At 32.7% G+C, this 27,029-nt stretch overlaps 1 protein-coding gene and 1 pseudogene across 1 annotated transcript; both read left to right on the forward strand.

The window, feature by feature from the left end:
• The first annotated feature begins 2,226 nt into the window (after positions 1–2,226).
• On the forward strand, positions 2,227–4,166 carry LOC143535186 (uncharacterized). The gene is made up of 3 exons (XM_077029510.1): positions 2,227–2,305; positions 2,564–2,666; positions 3,097–4,166. The coding sequence occupies exons 1-3, from the start codon at positions 2,258–2,260 to the stop codon at positions 4,050–4,052; spliced, it is 1,107 nt and encodes a 368-aa protein (XP_076885625.1). The 5' UTR covers positions 2,227–2,257; the 3' UTR covers positions 4,053–4,166.
• A 719-nt stretch (positions 4,167–4,885) lies between these two features.
• LOC143535187 (non-specific lipid transfer protein GPI-anchored 1-like) lies at positions 4,886–7,238 on the forward strand (annotated as a pseudogene).
• The last annotated feature ends 19,791 nt before the right edge of the window (positions 7,239–27,029 follow it).

Below are 27,029 nucleotides of genomic sequence, written 5' to 3' on the forward strand. Positions count from 1 at the left end.
ATTCGCTTTCAAAACTTGAATACAATTCATTTTGTGTGACCCTTGCCTTTAGATCTCAAACTCTAGAAGCAAACCATCTTTTTATAACATAAAAATTAACTTTTTATGATATGCCACAAAATGATATTGAATAACATTATTACTTAGTAATATAACAATAAGCTAGCCGTGTTAGATATTCAAAACTAAAAGTATTGTTAATTATTAGGTTAGTGCGTAGGGATCTCGTATTATTTAATTATATTATAAGCTTCCCAAGTTTAAATTAATAAGAGAAGAGAAAAGAAGAGAAATTAAGATAGAAAAGAAAGGAAAGAAAAGAAAATGATATCGTGTTCCCGAGTTTAATGAAAAGAAGAGAAAAGGAAAGAATATTAATCATTTTATGTGTTCCCGAGTAGAGAGAAATAGAAAAGAAAGTTACAGTTTTACCAATTTTGTGGGTTATCTCTTCTCTCCTCTCCATATCTTTCCAATTTGGAAAGAAATATAAATACACTAAAAACATCTTCTCCTCATTTCTCTTCTCTTCTATTCTTTTCATTAAAAAAACTTTGGAACACCAATTTTGTTTATTTCTCTCCAAATCTTTTCTCTCCTCTTGTTAAATTAAACTCTGGAACACAGCGTATATTACGTATATTCTTTTATCCCATTATATGTCAGCAAATAGTCAATTAAATTTATCAGTTGGGTCCCATTTTCTTTTTGGGAGAAATTTTTTCACTCGTTGACAGGAAAATAATCAGGTTTTTATAATGTACGTCTCTAATGATGTAATTAATTAACGCACAAAAGTTTTATATTCAACATGACCCCAAGAGAAGTCATTTTCTGGCCAAAAGATTCCTATAAAATAATGTGTATATTGTTTGTTTAATATATATAATACCCAAGTGGGAATTGATGGCATTTGAAAATCTCACCATCATCCCACGAATGTTCAAAATGTCACCATCTCTTCACACATTTTATAAAGTTTTACTTTTTAACATGTTTTTTATATATTACTAAATATTATTTCTATAGCATACACATAAATTAGAAAAGTGTAGGAGCATTCACATTTAATCCATCAAAAAATGCAAGTGAAGTTTTTATAATATATAGAGAGTGGTTTAGGGTGTTTTGAGTGAAGTAGAGAAATACAGTGATTTTTCTGTATATTTGAAAAATTACTGTTCACACCCTATAATTTTTTAATATATTTTGAAAATGGTTGTGAGTGCAGAAAAGATAAATGATAATGATAAAGTTATAAAAAATATTTTTACTTGAAATAAGAGAAAATGTAGTAATTTTTAGTGTAATTTTGGATTTTGAAGATTGAAGATCGGATGTGAATGCTCTAAGATTTAGATTTGCTAATATATTACTTAGACATATACACCTATACTGACTTGAACACATAACTTCTTCATTGTATATTAAAGACCGGCTGGTATTTGTAGTTCCTAATTTACGTGTTATTACGCCAGAATTGATTTTATCGTGAATTATTAATATTTGTATTTTTAAACCTTAGTTATCTCTTCACTAATTTCATCATAAAGTAGGTATAGTTGAGCCTTTTTCATAGTATATAAACTAGATGTGAACTTTGTGTGCGGAAATTGTTTCATTTGAGCTACATTGTATTTTTAATGAATTAAATATTTTATCCAAAGGTGAAACAAAAGATATTAAATTTGTCTAAATGTGATTTAATTTTTCTAATAATTTTCAGAATAATTTTATCAAACAGGTAGACGGTTATTTTAAGAGTAGACAATTTATTTAATTGAATTAGTTATGCGCAAGATTAAAAAATAATTCGCTAAATGATATCTCATCTCAACATGAGATGCCTACTTAAAATGTTTAATTCATTCATTTTACCGTTATCAGCCAATTTCTAATTTATGTAATGGTACTTATACCTAAATACACCAAGTAACTTCACTATTTTAAGTTTTAACCAAATTGTATTAATTAATTTAAGTACTTATTGTATTACGTATTTTATATTGTTGTTTCCTTTGTCAATAACTTGGACCAAGAGGATTAGGCACGCAGTATACAATCACAATAATGGCCACTTCAGAATATTTAAAAGACCAAATTTCCTATTGATTTTAGACCAAATTTTGATCTATATACATTGTCTCCTCTGCTTCATTAATATATCAGATACGGGAACATGTTTGTTCAAGTCATATGATTTACACCAACCTTAATCTTTGATTCATCTCCTAGTTCCTTAAACCATCGAATAAACATGGGAAGAAACGTTGAAGAACAAGTCATCCTGCAGCAACAATCCAAGGTAAATCTTATATGTGTTTTAAATTAGTCGGTGTTTTTTTGTATATCGCAGTGGCGGACCTAGGATTTCTTTTTATGGGGGCGATCGGGGTTTTCGGGTATAAATGATGCTTAAAAGATTTTTGTTTTTGGAGGGCATTTGCCGCCCATTCTTTATATGTGGTTACACCCCTGTATATCAAAGTGCTTTTAGAATTCACTAGGCAATAGCTCGTGTCAAATATTGTGTAATTGTAGATTGTGGTTTTAACTTGATCAGGAGATGGATGAAACCGAAATTGGGAAATCATTGTTAGCTTCTTTGCCTAATTCGCCAAATCAAAACAATGGTAGCAGGCCGACGAGCATGGTTATGAAGGCAAGTTCTTGTTTTCTGCTTTAACTCTTTCCCAGAATAGCATGGTTTCTGGTGAAAATGATCTTACTATTCATTGTTATAAGATTTTTTTTTCTGTTATTACTAAAAGTTTGTGTTTTCACAAACCATATTTGTTATCTTGTGTTCATAATAGTTCATTTTTGTAGATCATGGTGTTTTTTGGCTTTTTTTTTTGCTCCATTGCTCATATGATAGTTTTCAAAAAATAATGGTTTGGAAAATAATTAAACTTACTATTATATGTATGTGTATTGATGTGTGTGTGTGTTTCCATCAAGAGTGCTTCAATAACTTTAGGTGCCATTCTTACATTTGCATCTATGTTATTATATGATTTATATCAAATTCCACCACCAAACTTTTAGTTGTTTTCTAACAAATTTCATTTTTCTTGTATATATAAAAACAGAAAGCACATACAGTGTTTCCCGCACACTTGGTTGCCGAAGCTATATCAACGCTCCACGGGCTTGACCTCAGATGGTCAGGCCCGATCACGCCACAAGAAATGGAATATGTGAAACAATACATTTTTACAAAATACCCTGAATACTATAACGGCCTTGTAGTTGAAGAGGGAGATAAGATTGATTTGTCCAATATTTGTAGCAACAATGAGTCAAACTTGGAAGCAAGTATGAGTGATGATAAACGAAAGTATTCCCCTAGGGTTATCACGATAAAAGACTCGTCTTCACCCTCTTCCTTTAGTTCCATAAACGATCTTGATGGCACCCAACTAGCGCCCTCAAGATTGCTCGAAATCCTAAACAAAAAATCCTCGTTTGAAGGTAATTTCATGTCGATTCCAGAAATCCAAGTACGAACCAAAGCGTTGCAAAATTGTGGCCTACAAGAAGACGAGTATCTCGTGTTGTTCACACCGACATGTAAAGAAGCTATGGTGATGATAGGGGAATCATACCCCTTCTTTAGAGGGAATTATTACATGACTGTAATAAACGAAAATGAAGACTCTATTAGAGACTTCGTGGCCACCAAAGACTCTAAAGTCATAGCGGCCCCCGAGTCATGGTTAGATCTACGGATCAAAGGTTCTCAACTGAGTCAGTATTTCAGAAGAAAGAATAAATATAGTCCAAAGGGGCTCTTTGCATATCCGGCGTATGTCAATGGAACTAGTTATTCAATGCATTGGATATCTGAGGCCCATCGGAACTCTTGGCATGTTCTTTTAGATGCCACCGAATTGGAACCAACAAAAGAGCGATTGACATTGGCACTTCATAGGCCGGATTTTGTGATTTGCACCGTAAATAACACACATGCTCAACCATCAAAAATCAATTGTCTTTTGGTGAGAAGAAAATCATTCGAGACAGCTCAACCTTTAACGAGTGGTTCTTGATATTAAACAAAAGGGTTTATGTACAACTTTCCCTACTTATGTATGCTTTCTTTGAGGTGTCGGGCCAAAAAGGTTTATAATAACCGAACGATTGAATTGTAATAACTGAGACTTTTCTTTTATACATTTCTAAGAGTTAATATTATAAAAGCTATAAGTTATTATTATGATGCTAGTGTTGATGATCACAGATTCACATGCATACAATTTCTCATGCAGATAATATGCTAATATATAGTTGTTCATTCATTCATTGATGTTATACTTGATCTCATCTAATCTCGAGCTCAGCTTGTTTAATTTAGAACAACTTAAGCTCAACTCATTTTGAACTCTATGTCTAAAATTCGAGCTCGGCTTGTTACACACTTTATGTCCAAAACCCTAAATACTCCATCTTAAAACTGAAACCAATGAGTTCTAGAGCTTTGCCATCTTTATTTATTTATTTATTTATTTATTTTAATAGCGTATGGAACTACCAATACTCGAGTGAGTCCTCTTTAGACAAAATGTCAATTGTTCATACTAGTTTTGATGCCCTAGCTAGACCTGACTCACCAGCTATGAACACCACTAAACAGGAAACTCACCGGACCATAAAACTCTCATGCCTCAACCATGCATCACTCCCATGTAGGGATGATCTCGGGATGGTACTGGTACCAACCGCTATCGGCCGAACCGAACCGGTACCGTACCGATACCGAAAACTCAAAACTTGGTACCCGATTCGGTACCGACGGTACCAAATCGGTACCAAATTCGGTACTGGTACCGGTACCGGTACCAATCGATACCCGTACCGTAAACGCTCATCCCTCCTCCCATGCCATTGCGCTTTCTAGTCATCTTGAAAGAGAAAGATGATATTAATTAGCAATCCTATACATAGAATAATAGAATAAGGGTGTAAATGAACGAAGTGAAGTCCAATCTTGACAAGTGACAACTCATTAAACTTATTAGCAATGTACAAATAATAACACCACACACCAACCTCCTATAACCACATTAATTCCTATGCAACCACCTCTCATCACCTATAAACTTAACAAACCAACTTATTAATCAAACTTCCATCAAAATGTGGAACAAGGGGTCGGTTTTGGTGGCGGTGGTGACGGTAATGTTGGTTTTGGCATGTGGCAACTTTGGGGTGGCCGAAGACCCAATAGCGAAACAATGCTCATAAAAACTAACCGCGGTGATGACATGTGTAGGTTTTGCAACGGGTAAAGAGGCGAAACCACAGCCGAAGTGTTGTGATTCTGTGAAGGACATGAAAGACAGTAATCCGGCATGTTTGTGTTTTTTTATATTGCAGATTCATAATGGTACCAATCCCATGTTGAAGACTATTAAGGTTCAAGAGAGCAGGCTTCTTCAGTTGTCTTCTGCATGTAATATTGCTAATGCTAGCATCAGTGATTGCCCAAGTAATTATTAACTTTTTTATTTCACCATGTTTTTAATATGTGTTTTATACAAATGATCAATAGTACTTTAACTGAATTAGTTAACCAAGGTTGTTAATTAACTTGTTATACAAAGCTTGCTTGAAATCGGCTAGTTTGTAATTGACCTCGGCTAGCTAGCTCGATTCAGTTTATAAACAAGCCAAGCTCGAGCCAAGGTAAGCTAGCTCGTTGACACGTTTACTCATCGTTTAAGTTAAAGTTCAAATATTAATATGTGTACATATTATAGCATGTCACTAGGCTTGAATTTTTGTAGTTTATAGAAGTAAAGAATAAAAAAATCTTTTAAAAACAAACGAGTTGGCTCGAGGGTTTTAGGTCATGTTCAAGCTCAATATTTCAAATACAAATACAAATTAAACCAACGTGCTTATTGTGAGTTTCAAGTAGTGTAATTATATATATATATATATATATATATATATATATATATATATTTAAACCAAATTCACTAATCAATAAATATAATCCAAATATACAAACTAAATATATTTAATGGCATTTAATAAACAAGATACAAAGAAGAAACCTACTCAAATTGCAGAAGAAATTTATGAATATAATCAGATTGGGGCCCGCAAGCAGTGTCATAAAACAGAAATTTCCTGTGTACGGATCTGTTTTGAGGATACAACAATCAACCAAGATGATGACTTCTTGATTCTGATGAAATTCTCTATGTTCCTTCTTCAATGAATAAGCAACCGAATTTGTATAAAATTTGTTGTGGGTATTTCTTGTTCTCTCCATCAACGATCCTTATATAGGAACCTGAGAAAACTGTTTTAGTAACTGTCAAACAGTTAATTCAGTTATTAAATTATAACTGCTTTCTTTGTTAAAAAAAATAAAACGAATTTTATTTAGTCAAAGCCCAATCATCTTAGCCCAATAAATTTTCATTTGAGAGTTTACTTGACTAGTGATTATAAACAAAGTTATTTTCTTTCTTGCTTCCGATGTGGGATGAAACAATGTGAACAAAGTTCCAACATATACACAATGTAATTTATATTGTATATATAATTACATTATTTGATTCTCACAATTAGCATGTTAATTTAATTTGTATGCTAACTTTCCCTATAGTATCAATTTATACATGCTTACGACTTTACCTAATAAGATAAAGTTTCCGTATAATATTGTAGTGAGTTTAACAATTATAAGGTAAGTATCTATAGCAATTATAATCCAAAATGGTTATTCAATTGATAGTTTTTCTTATTATTTCAGAGTTGTTGAGGTTACCATCTAATTCGTCTAATGCGGTCATATTCACTCGTAACACTACCATAGTACCACCAGCATCCGGACAAACATCATCATCAACAACTACTTCTCCATCGGGAACGCATGCGCTTAAGTACACTGCGCCAGAAATTCTACGTTCTACTTGGATTCCTTTAGCTTTCTTGCTAATATTCTCTTCCGCAAACGTGTTCCATGTCTAGGTATCGGTTCCATCCCTCATAAGAATGATGTGATCATCTTCAGACTTAGTTTTTATGTGCCACAATGTAGTTATGGCGTAGTTAGTACCTATTTAGTGTTTATTTATGTAATGTTTGAGACAGTTCAAATATGTTCTATTATGTTATCATGTTTGTTTTCTTAGGCTTTATTAGGTAGTTATATGTTTTTTTCGTCCTTGATGACATAGATATACAAATGTGGTTATGTTTGTCTTTCGTTGAATTCCTCCAACCTAAAATTGCCATTTAGTGACACAAGTTTTTAATAACATTTCGATTTTGTGCCACTATTTTAGATTTTAATATCACTTCGTATACATCACATTAGCTTGGCACACAATTTAGTGACACCCAGGGACGGATCTCTGTTGAGGGTAGGGGGTTCATGGAAACCCCCCCAAGTTTCAAAGTTATAATGTAACGTTAAGTTGGATATAGTGTAGGGAACCCTATAACACAATTAGACAATTGGCTTAGCGGTAATTATAGTGTAACAGTTTGGTCTTTCAGTTTTTTCATAGCAATTTTGATTGAAGTTTTGATGTTATTTTAAATCTTTAAATTAATTTGTTGATTTAAATTGTTAATTTACTAGTTCATTTACATGTTAATTTGTTTAAGCTACAATTTGTTAGCTTAAATTCGTTTCGGTATAATTACTGCTTAATTAAATTTGATCATTGAATGTAAGTGTGTATTTCGTGTAGCAATTTTTCAATACTACAAACATGTTGCAAATAGTTTATTGAAAATAGAGATAGTGAGATGAGGTTTGACAATAATACAAAAAAAACTTGGGGCAGTGTAAAAGAGAGTTGATTCAAGCTATATTTCAAAATATTTCATTCTTTTTGTCATTTTCTATTTGTTGCCAAGTAATTGCATGGTAAGTTTTAATATTTTTTAGACTATTTATGCTTCAAAAAAATTATACAAATTAACCAACACAAGTTGATCAACCTCGTAATATTACATGACACGATTTAAATTTATATAATTTTATGTTTGCTTACACTTTACACGCTTGAGAATATTTATTATAAAATACACACTTCAACTTGTGCATTAAATGTATTTATCATTTTTTTTTAATCATTAGTAGTATAACACGTAGTAATATTTGTATTCGTGCAAAATAAATAAATTTAATATTAATACATAAAACATTTTATTAAAATAGAAAGAAATATTGCATTCGTCTCATATACTTTTGAAAAAAAAGACAACATTTCTTATCGTAAAGATTAAAATATAATAATCATGAAATGTCTTAAAAACGATTTGGGTCTCCTTCAAAATCATGTCTCCTTACGAGATCATCTTGATCTGGGGGGCCAGGACACTGGGCAACACATACCGCGTGTAGAACAACACACCATTCACAGCCCTTGTTTGAAATGAAACAATAATTTCCATCCTTGCACCATACGTCCTCTGTCCTCTGCTATAATTTCCAACCACACCCCTTAACAACATTATTTAAATAACCAAATTAATATTAGATTAAATACAACACGTAAAAACATAAGTAAACAAAAGAAAAAAATTATTTACCAGATGACATGATGACAATCAACACGAATAAACCCAAAATTTATTGTGTATACTACATGCATGTATATGTGTATATATACACAAACATGTAAAAGATATATTATTAATAAAAATAGTGAAAGTGTTTAGTATTTAATTAATGTGTATTTATGTTAAGCGACCAAATTTTTCTTTTTTATATTTTTATTATTTTTTGCATTTCTTACACTTGTTATGTTTTCTTTTTCTTTTAATAAAAAAATAGAGGAATAAACGCTTTTGTTAAAAAAAAATATTTAGAACGACGACTTTATTTTTGTGTTTAGGCAACCACACTCTCTAATTTGGAGAGTCATATTGCCCCACTCTTGCTAGACTATGTTGTCTTAACCAAGCCCACGATAGCTTCAGAGTTTGGTTTTGGCATTCCTCCAGAAAACCATACCGATGGTTGCCACTTGACAACTGTTGTACCGCCACAAGAGCAGAACCCTCTGGCGTAACATACGGTGGGACAAAAACCCGGGTGAGCTCGAGATCCAAACTGACAACCTCGCTAGACCTAGCTCAAATCATTCACCATCAATATCCATCCAAAATAACACACGTGGTGATTAATCTTGGGTATTCCCTGGAGAACACAAGTTTCCTAGGCTACAAGTGAGCGATTGAGGAATAAACACACTTGATATTTTCCTTTGGAATTATAGTGAATTATTCAATTTTTACTCTCCATTTATAGTTAATTAATTTTAATCGAAATTGATTAGCTTTTGCTACTTGTTATAAAAATTAACTAATTGTTATGAAAATTAATTAATGGTTAAATTATTTAGCTTTAGTTTAACTGTTATAAAATCAATTGTATTGCAAAAGTAATTTCCTTCAAACTATTTTTATTTTATTTTAGAACACAAAAATCACATGTACACTAATCCTATTTTTCATAAAATAACGCTTCAGTTTAGCGAGATCATGTCGTGCTTCTATCCTTAAAGGACTGTGCCCGGGACTAGCTTGCGGCGCAGACTGTAAAAATGTATTTTAAAGGTCATGCGTTGTTAAGTATTATGTTTTAAAAAGCAAAAATGCAAATGCAAAATGCACAATGCAAAATCCAAAAGACAAAAAGCAATAAGGAAAAATTATTTTGTCAAATGTCAAATAAAACCACCATGAAGGGCATTATTGTCGGTCAATCTTGTTATTTGAGTAAATGCGTAAACTTGAAAGAGAGGAGTCGTCACTACGAGGGCATTTAAGGACCAAACTTGAGTTCTTAGGTTTATGTGTTTTGATAAAGTAATAAAAGGTTTAAGTCAAGTTGGGGTGACCCAGTTCGGTAAAACCATAACGAAACATGTTAAAGTGACTGCAAGGCTTCTTGGTGTGGGTGTCACCAAGTCATACAATCTAAATTGCATGTCACATCATATTTGTCCAAGTAATTATTAAGGTATGAGCGTAAGTGGACAACAATACCGATAATCGATTAGATATAGCTTATTAGGTATGTGCCGAAAAGTGTTCCTTGACAAGGCCAAGAATGATTTGATTCCCACAAAAACATACTTGTTGTATATCTAGCTTTGCTTGTATTTAGTTCTTAGTTTTCTTTTAATTTTATTTTTATGATATTTTATTTTTATGTTATATTTATTTTTATAAATTTTTATTTTATTTTAAACTTAACCAGTTATTCATTGGTTACTCGGAGATTACTTAAAAAAAAGGTAAAAAGGGATTATGGTTTCTAAAATTTGAAAGTGACTTTTGAAAAATTAAACTTTTGAAAATTTTTAAATATTTTGACTTGTTTCCATATGAGTAGCATGCATTACTTGTTGAAAAGACTCGCATCTCAATGGGGAGAAGTCAAAAGTAAGGAGAGATTTGAAGAGAAAGATTATTGAAGTTGATGAACAGATAAAATAAAGTTAACCACATGTGTAATTACTTGAAATGAGAAAAACATGGTTTTCATGTCCTGTTTCATAAGCAACTCGGTTGGCATTCGTGTTTTGGTTCACTTATTGGATTCATGGTTACGGAGAGTGCTTATGAATGGTTGAGTAGAAATATTGTTGTGATTAGTTGTATATCTATATATGTTTATAAATATATATTTAATTAAAGTGATGGAGCCTTAAAGGTGACATGTTTTAATTTATTAGGGTGCCAGCTTTCCAATTTACATTTCTATTGTTGAGGCAACATTGGTAATACACATTTTTTTGGATGATGGTGCATATAGCAAAAGAACTACTTATGTCTAGTTTTTTAATCACAAAAACTTGTTATTGGAAATATCATGGGACCCTGCTAACTAACTTAATAGGGTAAAACTAAAGCACAACTTGTGCTAGTTGTCTTGACCATCAATAATGTATTAGGTTTTTATAGGGGGTAAAAAAGTAAATTACTTTTAACTTAAATTTATTAATTTTTTATTTAACAAGAATATGCAAAGAATGTTTACATATACCAACGGTAGTGATGCCCTTTTAAAATCATTTACATGCATAGAGTTGCCATAGAATAATTAGCATTTATTTATTTATTTATATAATAACAATTTCATCTAAATTGTGCATTACTGTGTTGTAACATATGGACCAGCTGTTGTACTTCGTTGTTACAAGTTTAAGCTACAATATTTCTCCACGTTGCCTGCCCGCGACCAACCCATGTTTCTTGATACGTGTTGCTTCTCTATCATACCACACCATCACACTTTTTGTCATTTAACTCTATGCTTCGTGATATGAATATCAATCTAACAATCAATCATCTTGATAAGCACCATCGAAGACTGATGGTGATCGTTTATGGTGGTGCCTGTGTTTGGAACCCTAGGTGACGGTGGCGATGGTGATTGTTTATGGCGGTGATGGAGTTTTGTGTTGTTGTTGTTGGGTAATGTTTGCTGTACGCGTGTTGTTTGTATTAGGTTTGGTTCCGTCTCTCATTTTTTGTTGCGTGCGATTGATAATGCTATCTAACCAGTATAGGTGTGCTTCATTTGGTCTATTTTATCTTAAGAAATAGATTGGTTTATGTACCTAGCTAGATTAAGGTTTTGTAGTCTATTTGTGAAGGTAAGTCTTTTGTAGGTTACATTAATTTACGGTGTAAGAAATAAATTGAGAGACAACACAACTTCTCACTTCTTTTAATACATATAATTGAACATTTAGCTGATTGATCTTTTTGTATTGGTCTTATTTGTTTGATTGTGTTAGGCATTGCATGTTGATCCAAAGGTGCTACTAGAATTATTTTCAGTGTACTAAGAATTGCAAGTAAAACAAGCATAAAACATCAACAAAAGACGGGTTCACTTTCAACATAGTAAAAACATGTTGGATAAAGCTTGCAAAAACAAAGCATTTGAGCATTCGCTGGTCAACCAACATTTTTTCAGGGAGACATACAAAACAAGATAGAAGTTGCAGATGCTTTGGCACTAAAACTTTTCAAAACATAATATTACCCGGTTTCAGCAATGGAGATGGCATCAGCTTACCTATAAGGAGGTATCCTACGTGCCTTGGTTTATTTTTTTATATAGAAGTAGGGTTTTAGTTAAATCTTCTTTTAACAGTTTGTTGACTGCAGGAAGGCGTCAAAAAGTTTTGGTTCAACTAGCTATAGTAAGTGCTATGTTTCAGTCAAGCTTTTGGCTTTTTAGTTTGTGTCCCAATTTTCTATCTTAATGTTGTCTCAGCCTTATCTTTATGTGCTTGATGTTTATTTATTTCTCTGTTTGTTACTTGCAGAAAGTTGTGGCACAAAGATCACCGAAGGTAGATAATAGTTAGCAGTTTAAAGGTTTTGCTCCAGCTCTTCGAACCACCAGGTATATATCTTGGTTGACACTTCAAAAGGATTAAACGAGTAAATTCTTCATTTTTGGCTCAAATGGGTAAAATGACTTTGAAACGGGCCAAACAGTTAAGTAAATTCTTTAATTTTTTTCTGAACGGGTCGGGTCAAATGGGTCGAGCAAGTAAATTCTATAATTTAGCCTAAAACAGGTCAAATAAGTAAATTTTTTAACTTTCACTTGGTTAAATGAATAGCTCTTCACTTTTCGCTGAATTGGGTCATTAGGTTCAAATGAGTAAGTTTTATGGCGACTTTGGGTCGGTTTGGTTGATAAAGGCGATGATAATATCATATCTAAGCCTATCTGTATTTCTATTTCTTAACAACCGTTTATTGTTATTTCATATTTCTTCGATTTAATTTCCGCTTTAGCATATCAGACTTATGGTATTAAAAGGGCTTAGGTGCTTTACAGTTTAAAATCTAAATTTGATGCGACTTTTTGTTATGCTGTCAGCGGCTTTTCTGTAGCTTGACTTTGAGTCGGTTTGGATGATAAAGGATATGATGATGACTAATCTGAGCCTCTTAAAAGGGTCAAATAGGTCAAATGAGTAAGTTCTTTTTTTTTTGGCTGAAATGGGCGAAACAAGTAACAAACGGGTAAAACATGTCACATGAGTCAACTGAGAAACTTCTATATTTTTGGCTGAAACGATTCACTGAAGCGGGTCAAAATGTAAATTTTTTTTTATTTTGACTTAAAACGAGTTATACTAGCAACTAAATATAATGGTTTTGAATTGACCGTGTATAAAATTTTAGACATGCAAACATACAAATTAAATTGATAGAAAACACTCTACAAGGCTTACATAGTTACATAGATACATAACAGACTGTCTCTTAATTTGCAAGGTCGACAAACAAAAGAAAATCAAGCCTAGCAGTAGATAAAACAAGTATCACAAACAAACTCTTTTTGGCAAATGCAGAGGCTAACTGATGGCAGGGGCAAGACATCAGGCTTTTGTATGTGATGTAAACAAGTTTGAGTAGAAGGCTGTACAAGTTTGTTAATAATCAAGTTGTAAGTTTTGTGTTAAAAAGCCTTTTGGTAACCATGGTTGATGTGTAGAGGTGCAAACTGGTTCAGGTTAAAGACCAATTTGGTCAAAAAGAAGTGCATAATTTTTTATGGGTCAAAGTTTGCTGAGTTTTTTGGTCAAAATTTACGAGCCTACAACCATACCATTGCGGGGGTCAAAAAAACTAGTTCATATACAAATGTCTAAATATACACTCCATTTTTTGACTTGTGTAACAGTATGAAGTAGTTGATTTACATTTTTATCCTAGTTTATTTTTACTTTTATTAAGATAGTAGCATACTTTTATTAAGGTGATACATGCAATTAATATAAATTATATAATATCATAACAATACATTACATTTCAAATTTTGTTGCTTTATGACACATAGGGTCACTGGCCGGGGTAAAAAGTATTTAAGCTCTTACATGTAATTTTTCCTTTGCGTTTGTTCTAGCATCTTGCTAAGACTGTTTCCAAAAAGAAAAAAAATTAAGCTCTTAATTTGTGACATGTTTATACATTTTGATAGGGGGATTGCCGAACCGTTGGTGGCGGAAGATAACGAAGAATATCATGTGGAGGATGGAGATAATATATCACGTCGAGCATGACTTTCGTGTCAAAATATAGGCTTGTACCGATGTAACAAGCGAGTGAGTTGTCAGAGTTCGTTGATTGTGGCAGATAAGGGAGTAGCGGGTATTAACTACTAGAAAATTAGCCATTTGCAATGAAAATTCGTGACAGAAAAGAAGATAATTCGCAGAGGTTTTGCGACAGAAAAAGAAGTCGTAAATGCCAGTTTTCTAGTAGTATAGTATGATGGTTGGATTGCCAATAATTGGATGTAGATGAAGAAGATGGTTAAAGCTCCATTTATATGTCACAAAATCTTTATATTTATAACGCTTTATGAAACCATCAGTGGTCATGAGGAGACATGTTTCATAACACATTCACAATTCACTAAACAATATCAACTTTTAGTCTATAAACTAGGTTATTGACCCGTGTACGACACAAGTAGAAATATAGAAGTTGTCAAGTACACACATATAATTTCAAACGACAAGATATTTTTTAATGTGTTTTTTTGGCGTCAATATGATATATAACTGCAATTGATATTCATACAGAAAGAAAGTACTGCAAAACATGAGCTCACAAAAAATGAAGTTACATAGTAGAATGCTTACAAACAAAATTTAAAACTATATAGCATAAACTTCATAAACCACCAAATATTTTCTTATAGACAACGGTCACTTATAGATAGTTGATGCATCCATTTAGCAATACCTTATGATGGCATAGCCTTAAAATGAAGAATGATGTTCTTATAAAATTTGTTCAACTATAAAATAATAGATTATGATTAATAAATTATATATATATATATATAATCATAAATTATAATATTTTTTTTATCATGAAAGATCATATATAGTTATATTTGTACCTCTTTAATTGTTGTATCCTTCTTTCCTTTACAAAAATATTTCACGATCACAACAGAGCATAGTAAATTAACACCACAAGAAATGCTAGAATATTATATTCGTTTAAAGAATAAGTTCGGCGGACCCACTAACCTTAATTTGACTTTTGGCCGTTCTTCATAATAACAAGTGTGTTAAGTTGATAATGCATAAATGGTATTCAGATCATGCTATAAACAACTTATAGTGAGGGCAAATTAAAAAATAATAAAATATGAAATTACAAGCCTTGATGTGAAAAGAGGATAAAGACTTGGATTATGGAAATGTCATAACTTCAATATTTTGAAAACTGTTTCATAAAGATCATTTTAAGGAAATGTCAAAATAGAATTAAATTTAATTAAAAATAGAATAGCTATTTGATTATGATCAATAAGAAAAACGTTTTAAATGGTTTGAATAGTAGACCAATTTATACATTGTGAATTATGAAAATGTCAACAATTAAAATTTTAAAATATAATTTATGCAATCAAAATATTAAATCATCTTAATAGAATGACCAAAAGTACTCTGAGAGAAGTACCTTCAAAGATAAACAAAATTAAGAAATTTAAAAAATTAAGCAATACCTTGATTTGAAAATTTGAAATAAATAAGTAAACAATCTATAATTTAGAAATTTAGTTGTTTGTTTATAATACTTATATTTTGATATGAAACGTTTGACCTTATTATAAATAAGGAAATAATGTTTATGCTTTTTAATTTAGCCAAGATATTAATTGTAAATTAATACAATGATTAAAAATTATGTTTTACTAACAATTTTGCGCTACAAACAAAGTAGCTACTTTATTTGTCATTTACAATTAACTAAAAATAATATTGACTTAAATGTTTAATGATTTGCTAGTATTATAAGTGAATTAACAAAATGTCATTTGTTCATATGAGTTACGAGATGATTTCTAAAGCCAAAACTATGAACAAATATACATTAAAAAAAGTTAGAAGACTTACCATGATGATTGCTCGTCGGTTTAATTTTAAACAACCATAGTAAAATAAGTAGGTTGAATTCCTAAATCCCAATAAGTACTCAAAAGCTTACATGTATAAAGGATATTAGAAATTACCGAACCAAATAGAGAAGCACAGAGGTGTTTCATCAACGTTGACTGCATTGCGAATAGTTCTAGTCCCTGTGGTGTTGTAATCTCTATTTTGTAAAAAAAAAAAAGATAAATTGGACCACTTCACAAGATACACGACCGAATTGCATTATTTATGCATCTCGAATGGTTAGCTGTTTCAGGAAATTCCCTAATCATACAGCCAACTACAAATGAAGAAATTCAGTATAATGAATTAAAATTAAAATCATAGAATGAGAGAGCGCATCTCATAAACATGAAATTAAAACTTAAACCATAGATGAATTAAAACAAATGTCCACTTATAGTTTGATAAAATGATTGGTTCCTTTAACTCACAACTCTAATTATATAATTTTCATCAGTCCCCAAATAAACATACATTATTGTTAAGACTAAATTAAAATCAAATAAATGCAAACACTCAAAAATAGAATAAAAAATTATTACTTATTTGATCGATAATAGGTTAATATGAAATGTGTTGGATATGGCATAATGTTATCCGTTTTGATTTCGATGCATTTCATTGTTTGATAATACCTAAATTTGCAAAATTGGCCATAATATGAATTTTGAAAGTGACTCAAATTAACCCGTGGCCATCACAAGTTAAAATATAGAAATCATCCAATAAACATATAAAATTTAAAACAACAAAGGTACATGTATGACCATCTCTTGAAAATAATTAGGGTTACACAACATATTTCAATGTATTTAATGTAGGTGTAGAAACAGGTAATTAAAACATTACTAAAAATGTGTTAAATTTAATGGTAAGTATTTATTTTTTTTATTGATAAGAAATTCTATAATGGCTTGTTATTTATGGAAAATAGAAAAATGAATCAATGTTATTTATGAAAAATAGAAAATTATGAAAAATAAAAAAATGAACCAATGTTATTTATGAAAAATAGAAAAATGAACCGATAGGAAGAGACTAGAATGTATTTCTTTAATAATATATATAGAATATAGATTTTACCTTTTTAAATGTAAATTACATATCAAAATCATAAAACAAGCAACAAAAGACCAGGGGCTTTAACTAAAATAGTTGACCAGTTATTAATGATCCCAAAGTCTATAAAAGGCAACCAAATAGACCACTTTGAAATTCATTCTCCCGTCACCTTTTTTTCATAGACAACATTTAACTCAAAATATACAACATGAACAAAATTATATTCTTGTTTATTGTTGTATGTTGTGGTCCCTGAGACTTTAGCCGGTGAAATCATCGGTCGGACTCTAAAAGATGTCATATCTACGGTATCTCACCCGGCCCTAAAATATGAACAACCATATTGAACCGGATACCATTTTCAACCACCAAGCAACTGGATGAACGGTACGTGTGCTCATTTCCTTTTTATATTTCTTTTTTTTATATAATTATTTACCGTAGCTAACTTCAGTCTTTTTATTTTATCGATACCAGTGCTGATACTCGTAATGGTTGCTGGTTTGATTTTCATAGATCCCAATGGTAAGTTTTTATTTTTTGTTGTATTATTTGAATATTGGAACGCTAGATTTGGTTGCTGAGTTTATGGTAGCCAAAAAACTTACAAAAAAAAGGCAAAAAGAGAATGTAAGTATATGAATGTTAAAAAGGCATTCGGATCCGAAATATGCAGAATCCGAGTTATCCAAAATTTGGATTCGGATAGTTATAACGATTCTGAAAAATGTCGAATATTTCGAATATCCAATACCGGAAAACCTAAATTATAGTTTTTTTTACTTATTATTATTATTATTATATATAAACTTAAACATATATTTGGAAACCCCAAACCCTTTATTATTCAAAACTAGGTTAGATCCCGTGTTACACACGGACGGAAAATATATAAAACTTCATCATCATCATCGTACTCGGTAAATTCCACCAATAGCAAAGCTATGGTAGGGTCTGAGAAGGGTAGGATGTAGACAACCTTACCTCTACCCCATAGAAATAGAAAGGCTGCTTCAAGTGAGACCATATATATATGTGTGTGTGTGTGTGTGTGTGCGCACGCGCGCGTGTGTTATATACATTTTTATTAATTGTAAATGTTAGATATTATTATAAGGTAGCACATTGTTATTTTAAATAAAAGAAACCAACATACAAAGACAAATAGAGAAAATTACAATTTAAAACATTATTCAAAGTTATGTCACATATTTCTAATTTATACCATGAAACATAAAAGACATATTAGTTAAAACTTCAGCATTTACTGTAAAGTGTAAACATGTAAATGTTGTAACATTATGTGTTACAAAAACTATTTTTATTGAAATTATAAAACATTTAAGTACACAACATAAAAAACGCTAAAAATATGAATATAACAATAAGATATAATTATAATTTTTATTAAACCGCGCGTTTAATAAAGCAACAATATAATCCAAACCTCGTGACTTAAACCACCATTTCAATCCAAACATCCATACATCCAGTCCAAACATTCATAAATAATTTCTCAAATTCCAAAATTAATTAAAATAACAAAGTCTCAAAATTAAAAAAAAAATAACAATGAAAACAATTAATTGTCTTTATTACTCAATAAATGATAATTAATTCTTCAACTAAGAAGTTAACGTTTAAAATTAATGTTCAAATTAACATGTGAAATTATATAAATGGAAATTGATGAGTTGAATGCATATGTGTACATGCTAGTTGAATTTCATGTGTAAACCTTGTATTGCTTAATAGTATAGTAAAATAAGATAAGGTGGCACGTTGTTATTTTAATTAAAAGAACCCAACATACAAAGACAAATAGAGAAAAAAATAAAATTTAAAACATTATTCTAAGTTATGCCACATATTTCTAACTTATACCATAAAACAAAAAAACATATTAGTTAAAACTTCATCATTTACTGAAGTTATATGTTCTAAACTATGAAGCGCAAACATGTAGATGCTCTAACATAGGTTCTGTGTTATAAAAGCTATTTTTATTGAAATTATAAAACATTTAAGTACATAACATAAAAAAGGCTAAAAATGTGAATATAACAATAAGATGTAATTATAATTTTTATTATACTGCACGTTTAATAAAGCAACAATATAATTCAAACCTCGTGACTTAAACTACCATTTCAATCCAAACATCCATACATCCAGTCCAAACATTCATAAATAATTTCTCAAAATCCAAATAAAATAAAATAACAAAGTCTCAAAATTTTAAAAAAATATCAATGAAATCAATTAATTGTCTTTATTACTCAATAAATGATAATTAATAACAATTTATTTTGAAACTTTCTTCAACTTAGAAGTTAATGTTTAAAATTAATGTTCAAATTAACATGTGGAAATTATATAAATGAAAAATTGATGAGTTGGAAGCCTATGTGAACATGCTAGTTGAATGCCATGTGAAAACCTTGTATTGCTTTAATAGTATAGTAAGAAGTAAGATACACACTCTCAGGCTCTTACTCTTAGACCTAACCCACGATTCTTCCTACCATTGACCAAGAAGCCACCGCATTTCGTCTTCACGGCTGATGAATGGACCTTACAGCGGTCGCATCACGCGTCGAATTCCCACTTGTGTGGTGGTTGTTAGCTGTTAACCTCTTAAGTTCCGTACTTCTATTTGCATATGCTAGTTTGAACAATAGAGATTCTTTAGTTTCTTAATTTGTTACATATTTTTAATTACAATAAAAGCTACATAATTAGAAAATAATAAAATGTGTTTTCCATGCTCAAGAATAGTGGAAATATTATATATCCAAACATGTTTCTAATAGTTTTATTAAGTTTCTAACAGTTTTTACATACTATTATTATATTTGTTAATTTTGTGTTAAATATTAGTATTCAATATTCATTTTAAACCTATGAACATTTTGGTTTCCGTTTATTTATAGCTTTGGTTGTGAATGGTATAATGCAAAATTCGTATTATGTATGTAGGACCAATGTTACACAACGGAGTGTACCATTTATTCTACCAATACAACCCGAATGCAGCCACTTCTGGTACGACCGTGTGGGGCCATGCCGTATCATACGACCTTGTCAACTGGATCCATTTGGACCCGGCACTTTACCCAAGTCATGAAGCTGACGCCAACAGTTGCTTCACCGGGTCCACTACTATCCTTCCGGGTAATGTCCTGGTCATGCTATACACGGGAGTTGTGTCACATCCCAATCCAGGGCCTAGGAGTGTGACCATCAGTTGGTACCTGTTTTGTAAATATATCAGAGTAGCGGGTTTATTTTAGCGGAAGTCTTTAAATATTAAAATATTAATTTACATTATCAAAATTACTCGGGAATTAAACACCTGAGTTTCAGTTTTACAAAATCATAATATTAATTATACAAGGATTTTTATATTTATCAAAAATGAGCCATCTGTAGCGATCTTCTAATGACTCCCATCCTTGTATATCATCTATAGTCATCTAGTTACCTGCATAGGTGGAAAAAAAAACACGTCAGCTATAAGCTGATGAAACGTTGACTCGATAAAATATTTATAACAGTCGTTAAATACAAACATAGTTTTCTGTTTCACAAACTCAGCAGGAATGCCTGTCCATTCCCAGGATTTGTACCACTGCCCTACACACACAATTCAAATGTTCCCCGAGTATATAGCCCCTGTTCGGAGACAACCTTAACCCTGTTGGAGAACCGGTTATGACTGATTTGGTTTTGTATGCCAATTATCAGTTATGTTTGGATCCAGACACATGTGTGTTCGGTCTGAGTTGCTTTTTATTATCTATTTTGTATTATAATGAGTTTAGAGATTTAATCTCATGCAAACATTTACCAGACTCTTTGTAATAAACAACCTGTCTATTACAAGAGTAAAAATCAGTTCAGACAGTAAAAGGTTAACGTGTTCACCTTATATTATCAGTAGGAATATCAACCTCCTTGACTTCAGTATGCTATTAACCTATATTCATAATAGGTATGCATAAGTACCTAGTTGGTATAAATATCAGCAGACTTGAAGTCTGATTCAGTTTCAGCAGACTCGAGGTCTGATCAACAGACTTGAGGTCTGATTCAGTTCAGCAGACTTAATGTCTGATCAACAGACTTAATGTCTGATTCAGTTCAGCAGACTTAATGTCTGATCAGCAGACTCTTAAGTCTGACCTAACCTTAGTGTAGTTATAGTCGTTTTATGAAAATACTTTGAATTTATATATGACGTTTGGAATAGCACGCTTTGGCCTAACAAAGGATATCACGTTGGCAAACTTCTCCAGGTAAGCAAACGGGTCCCGCGGTTGATTGAGATTTGTACGAATTGCTTTCCTTAGGCAAGAAGAGTCTACTAATGATACCCTCCTTCCAGTTACTACATGCCCGTCAAAATAATAGTTTGATAACATTACTTCACAAGGAAGCAACGTCTTTGTTTTATAAAACATTACTTGGAAAATAATTACAGTTTAATGACTATAACCATAACCAGGTGTTAATAACCATATAACAGACTTACTTAACTCTAATCCTACCTTATCCAGCTAGACAAGAACAAAAAATGAGAAATTCAGCAGCAGTTCAGCTCGTATCTTGATTACGAGATCAGCAGTTCGTTAAACAGCGTTACAACGCCCTGTTTCTTTGTGAAATCAGCTCTCGGCACCTTAGCACTTCTTAGCACGCTTACCGATGCTAAATGTGTGAAAGTGAATGTGAAAATTGGGATGAATGGGCTGAACCCGTAGCTGCCCTTTTATAGGCAGATTTTGAAGACCATCGCGTAGCGCGACGCCGCAATTTATCATAAGCTGCCACGTGTTGACACGTGGTTGGCCACGTGTCCCTGGTTACTTAACCTGGTCATCGCGTAGCGCGATGGACCAGTTGAGTTTGGCCGTCGCATAGCGCGGCGCCCCCCTTTTTCTTGAATTGTGTGATTCTCTGTCGTGTAGCGCGACGGAGTTATTCATGAGACCATTGCGTAGCGTGATGGGTCTCAAAACCCAAAATTTTCATTTTCAGTCCTTTAACTTTCAGAATTGGCATTTTTAGCCCAAAATTAGATGGGGTATTTTCACAGTGTTACATCCTCCCCACCTTTAGAAAAATCTCGTCCTCGAGATTTATGCAAAGAGATGTGGATATTTTCGTTTCATCTCGGATTCAAGTTCCCAAGTGAACTCCGGACCACGTTGAGAATTCCATCTTACTTTGACTAATTTCAACCTTTTTCGCTTTAGAAACTTGATTTGACTATCTTCAATCTGTATCGGCTTTTCTACAAACTTGAGTTTCTCATTCACTTGTACATCCCTTAAAGACATAGCAAGTGTCTCATCAGCTTGACATTTTCGTAAATTCGATACATGAAATACATCATGGATTCCTTGCATTTCTTCGGGTAACTCAAGTCGATAAGCTACAGGACCTATTCTTTTAATAATTTTAAATGGTCCAACAAAACGCGGACTTAACTTCCCTTTCTTTCCAAAACGAACCACACCTTTCCAAGGTGATATTTTGAGCAACACTTTGTCTTCTTCTTTAAATTCTAACGGTTTTCGTCTTACATCAGCATAACTTTTCTGTCTGTCACGTGCTGCTTTCAATCTTTCTTGAATTTGTATTACTTGGTCAGTTGTTCTTTGAACAATCTCAGGACCTGATAACTGATTATCACCAATTTCAGACCAACATACAGGTGTTCTATATTTGCGCCCATACAATGCTTCAAATGGTGCCATTTGGATACTCGTATGATAACTATTGTTATATGATAATCCCATTAAGGGTAAATGAGTATCCCAACTTCCTCCTAGATCAATTACACATGCACGAAGCATATCTTCCAAGGTTTGGATAGTACTTTCACTTTGACCATCTGTTTGTGGATGATACGCAGTACTCAAATTTAACCGTGTACCCATTGCTTTTTGGAAACTTCTCCAAAAATTAGAAGTAAAACGACTATCTCTATCTGATATGATTAACAACGGCACACCATGCAATGATACAATATTTTCCACATATAGTTGCGCCAATTTATCCATGCTATATGTTTCCTGAATTGGAATGAAATGAGCTGATTTGGTCAGTCTGTCAACAATGACCCAGACAGCATCATTTTGGCGATTGGTTTTTGGTAACTTCATAATAAAGTCCATGGTTATCATATCCTATTTCCAAATCGGGATCTCAGGTTGTGTTAACAAACCTAACGACTTTTGATGCTCGGCTTTGACCTTTAAACATGTCAGACACTTTGCTACATACAAGGAAATCTCCTTCTTCATTCCTATCCACCAATAATCATCCTTGAGATTATGATACATCTTATCACTACCCGGATGCATCATATACTTAGATTTGTGAGCTTCCTCTAATATCTTTTCTCGCAAATTTCAACCATTGGTACCTAGATTCCTTTCCCTAATCTGAGCATATCATCTTCGCCCTTGACTAATTGATCTATTGTTCCATTTTCTTTTTCAGCCTTTATGTTATTTTCTTCTAATGCCAATTTCTGAGCTTCCTTGATTTTAGTTAATAAATCAATCTTGAGTTCTAGTCTTAGAGCTTGTACTCTTTTTGGCTTTTCGTGTTCTTTTCTACTCAAAGCATCGGCCACAACATTGGCTTTGCCTTTATGATACACGATTTCACAATCATAATCATTTAGCATTTCCATCCATCGCCTCTGTCTCATGTTCAATTCTTTCTGATCAAATATGTGCTTCAGACTTTTATGATCAGTATAAATTGTAAACTTCACACCATATAAATAGTGTCGCCATAACTTTAATGCAAAAATTATAGCTCCCAACTCCAGATCATGAGTGGTGTAATTTTTCTCGTGAACCTTTAATTGTTGTGAAACACAAGCAATTACCTTCTTCCTTTGCATCAAAACACATCCCATTCCTGTATGCGAAGCATCACAATATACAATGAAATTATCTTGCCCCTCAGGTAAGGCTAAGATAGGTGCGTTTGTCAGTTTCTGTTTAAGAGTTTCAAATGCCTCTTCTTGCTCCGGTCCCCATTCAAATTTAACAGATTTTGCGGGTAAGTGAAGTTAATGGAACCGCTATCCTTGAGAAATTCTGGATAAACCTTCTATAATAACCTACTAACCCCAGAAAACTTCTTACTTGAGTCAGAGTCTTGGGTTTCTCCCATTTGGTAATAGCTTCAATCTTTGCTGGATCAACTTGAATACCCTTCTCATTAACAATATGCCCAAGAAATTGCACATCGGACAACCAGAATTCACACTTCGAAAACTTAGCATACAACTTCTCTTTTCTTAACGTTTCCAATATAGTTCTTAAATGGGCTTGATGATCTTCTCTTGTCTTGGAATAGATAAGAATGTCATCAATAAAGACAATAACAAACTTATCCAAATAAGGTTTGCAGATTCGATTCATCATATCCATAAAAGCTGCTGGAGCATTAGTGAGTCCAAAAGGCATATAACGGTGAACTCATAATGTCCGTATCGTGTTCTAAATGCAGTCTTAGATATATCTTCTTCTTGAACCTTCAGTTGATGATACCCGGATCTAAAATCAATCTTGGAAAAACAACTTGCACCTTGTAATTGATCGAAAAGATCATCAATCCTCGGGAGCGGATATCGATTCTTGATCGTGACTTTATTCAATTCTCGGTAATCAATACACATCCTCATTGATCCGTCTTTCTTCTTAACAAACAATATTGGAGCTCCCCATGGTGAAGAACTTGGTCGTATAAATCCTTTTTCCAATAACTAATCCAACTGCTTTTTCAGTTCCTTCATCTCAGTTGGTGCTAATCTATAATGAGATTTAGCAATTAGAGCTGTTTCTGGAACTAAGTCGATTCTGAACTCAACTTCTCGATCTAGCTGAATTCCAGGTAACTCTTCAGGAAATACTTCCTTGAATTCAGCGACAATTGGGACCTCTTCTAGTTTTTTAGGCTCGGGCTCCTTGGTTACATAAGCCATGAATGCTAAGCAACCTTTACCCAAACAATGACTTGCTTTTATTTTCGAAATGATTCCTATTTTATCAGAATCTTTATCTCCGGCTATTCGTATTATTTTATTGTTTGAAGTTACAATTTCAATAGTCTTTTCGTTACATAGTATTCGGGCTTGGTTGGCGGCTAACGAGTCCATCCCTAAAATAACATCAAATCCAGCTAACTCCATTGGTAACAATTGTATTGGCATTTCATATCCGGTTAAGGTAATATAACTTTTTAATACTTCAAATATTTTGATTAATGACCCATTAGCCGTTTCTACTTCATATTGCTTATTCAATTTAACTAGAGGTTCATTCAATAGACTACAAAACTTATAATCTATAAAGCTTTGATTAGCTCCTGAATCAAATAATACTCTTGCATAAACATTATTGATAAGAAACGTACCAGTAATCACATCTGGTAATTCTCCCGCCTTCTGAGTGTTAAGCATGAATGCACGGGCATTTCCCTTTCTCCCTTCGTTTCTGGCACCACTACCACTGGCGCCTCCAGCTGCCGGTCTCTTCTTAGTGCATTCCGCACTAAAGTGTCCTTTCTCACCACACTCAAAACATACAATCAACTTTTTCCTACAATCCTCCTCCTTGTGTCCTGGTCGTCTACAAAAGTTGCAAGTTGAATATAGATCAAACTTGCGAACATCAACTTTCGGTGTAGGCTTTAAACACCTCCCATCATGTCGCTTACCACGGTTTTTACATATTGGTCGGTTAAATGCAGCCGACCTCTCCTTCCCTCTTTCAAACTTTCTTTTCTCATCACTTTCACGCTTCTTCTCAGTCATCGTTTTCCTTTCCTCCTCTCGGTTTCTAATCATACTATCCATCAAATATCCAGCCAGCTCAATAGCAGACTCGATTGTTGCAGGCATGTGTGATCTCACATGATCACGGATTTCCTTTGGCAAACCATAAATATATCGAGTCACCTTGTTATATTCAGGAGTAACAAGATGTAGAACAAGCCTGCAATACTCAAGGAATTTAGTGTTGTATTCCTTGATATTAGTGCCAATAACCTTGTGGTTCCAAAGCCTGGTTTGAATTTGATCAACCTCGTTGATAGGACAGAATCTTTTCTTGATCAGTTCTTTAAATGTTTCCCATTCAAACTTATACAAATTTCTTCTTCCTTTCACATCTATCAATGTATTCCACCATTCCAGCGCTTCTCCTTTAAACATCTGGGACGAGTACTGTATACTCTCTTCTTCGGTACATTTACTGATAATAATTATTGACTCCATTTCCTCGAGCCAACGAAGAGTAACAATCGCGCCCTTGTCCCCATAGAATTCTTTCGGTTTGTATACTTGAAAGTCCTTAAACGTACATCCCGTATTGACTTTCCTTTTCTTTATTTGTCTTGGCTCATATTCAGCAGTAGAACTCTCGTATCCCTTATCTTTCAGTTTCTTTGTTTTATCATCCCTCGTCCTTTTTGAATCTTTTGATTTAGAATGAACAGATATGCTATGACTTGGTTGTTTAATTGATCTTGATTTTGACCTAGTCACACTTTTTGAATTCGCGGTGTGGTCTTGAACAATTTTTATTAACGGAGTCACAGCTTCTTTGATTAATGGAGAAACTGTGTTATTTATCATATCACAAATTTCTCCAATGTATTCTTCAGGCAGTAAATTATTATTTTCAGGGGTCTTTGCTTTATCGGCTCGACTCCCTTGATTGACTCGGGTTTCTCGTTGTTCAGACATTCTGTAAATCATATAAATACATGAATTTAAAACTCAATACGCAAACTTTTATTCATAGTATTACAAAAGATAGAAATACAACAACAGTAGTTATATAATCCTAATCTTTGGTCCATTTCTTAACCATCTTCTTCATCTTATCACATTTTTTTATTATCTTATCACCCATCTTTTTCTTCTTGATCATTTCGTTTCTTAATTCATCCATCACCGAGTTAGGT

This window comes from Bidens hawaiensis, unplaced genomic scaffold, assembly GCF_021521415.1.
Source record: "Bidens hawaiensis isolate Kalapana, Puna unplaced genomic scaffold, B.hawaiensis_p1.1 tig00010432_1, whole genome shotgun sequence".
Taxonomy (NCBI): Eukaryota; Viridiplantae; Streptophyta; class Magnoliopsida; order Asterales; family Asteraceae; genus Bidens; species Bidens hawaiensis.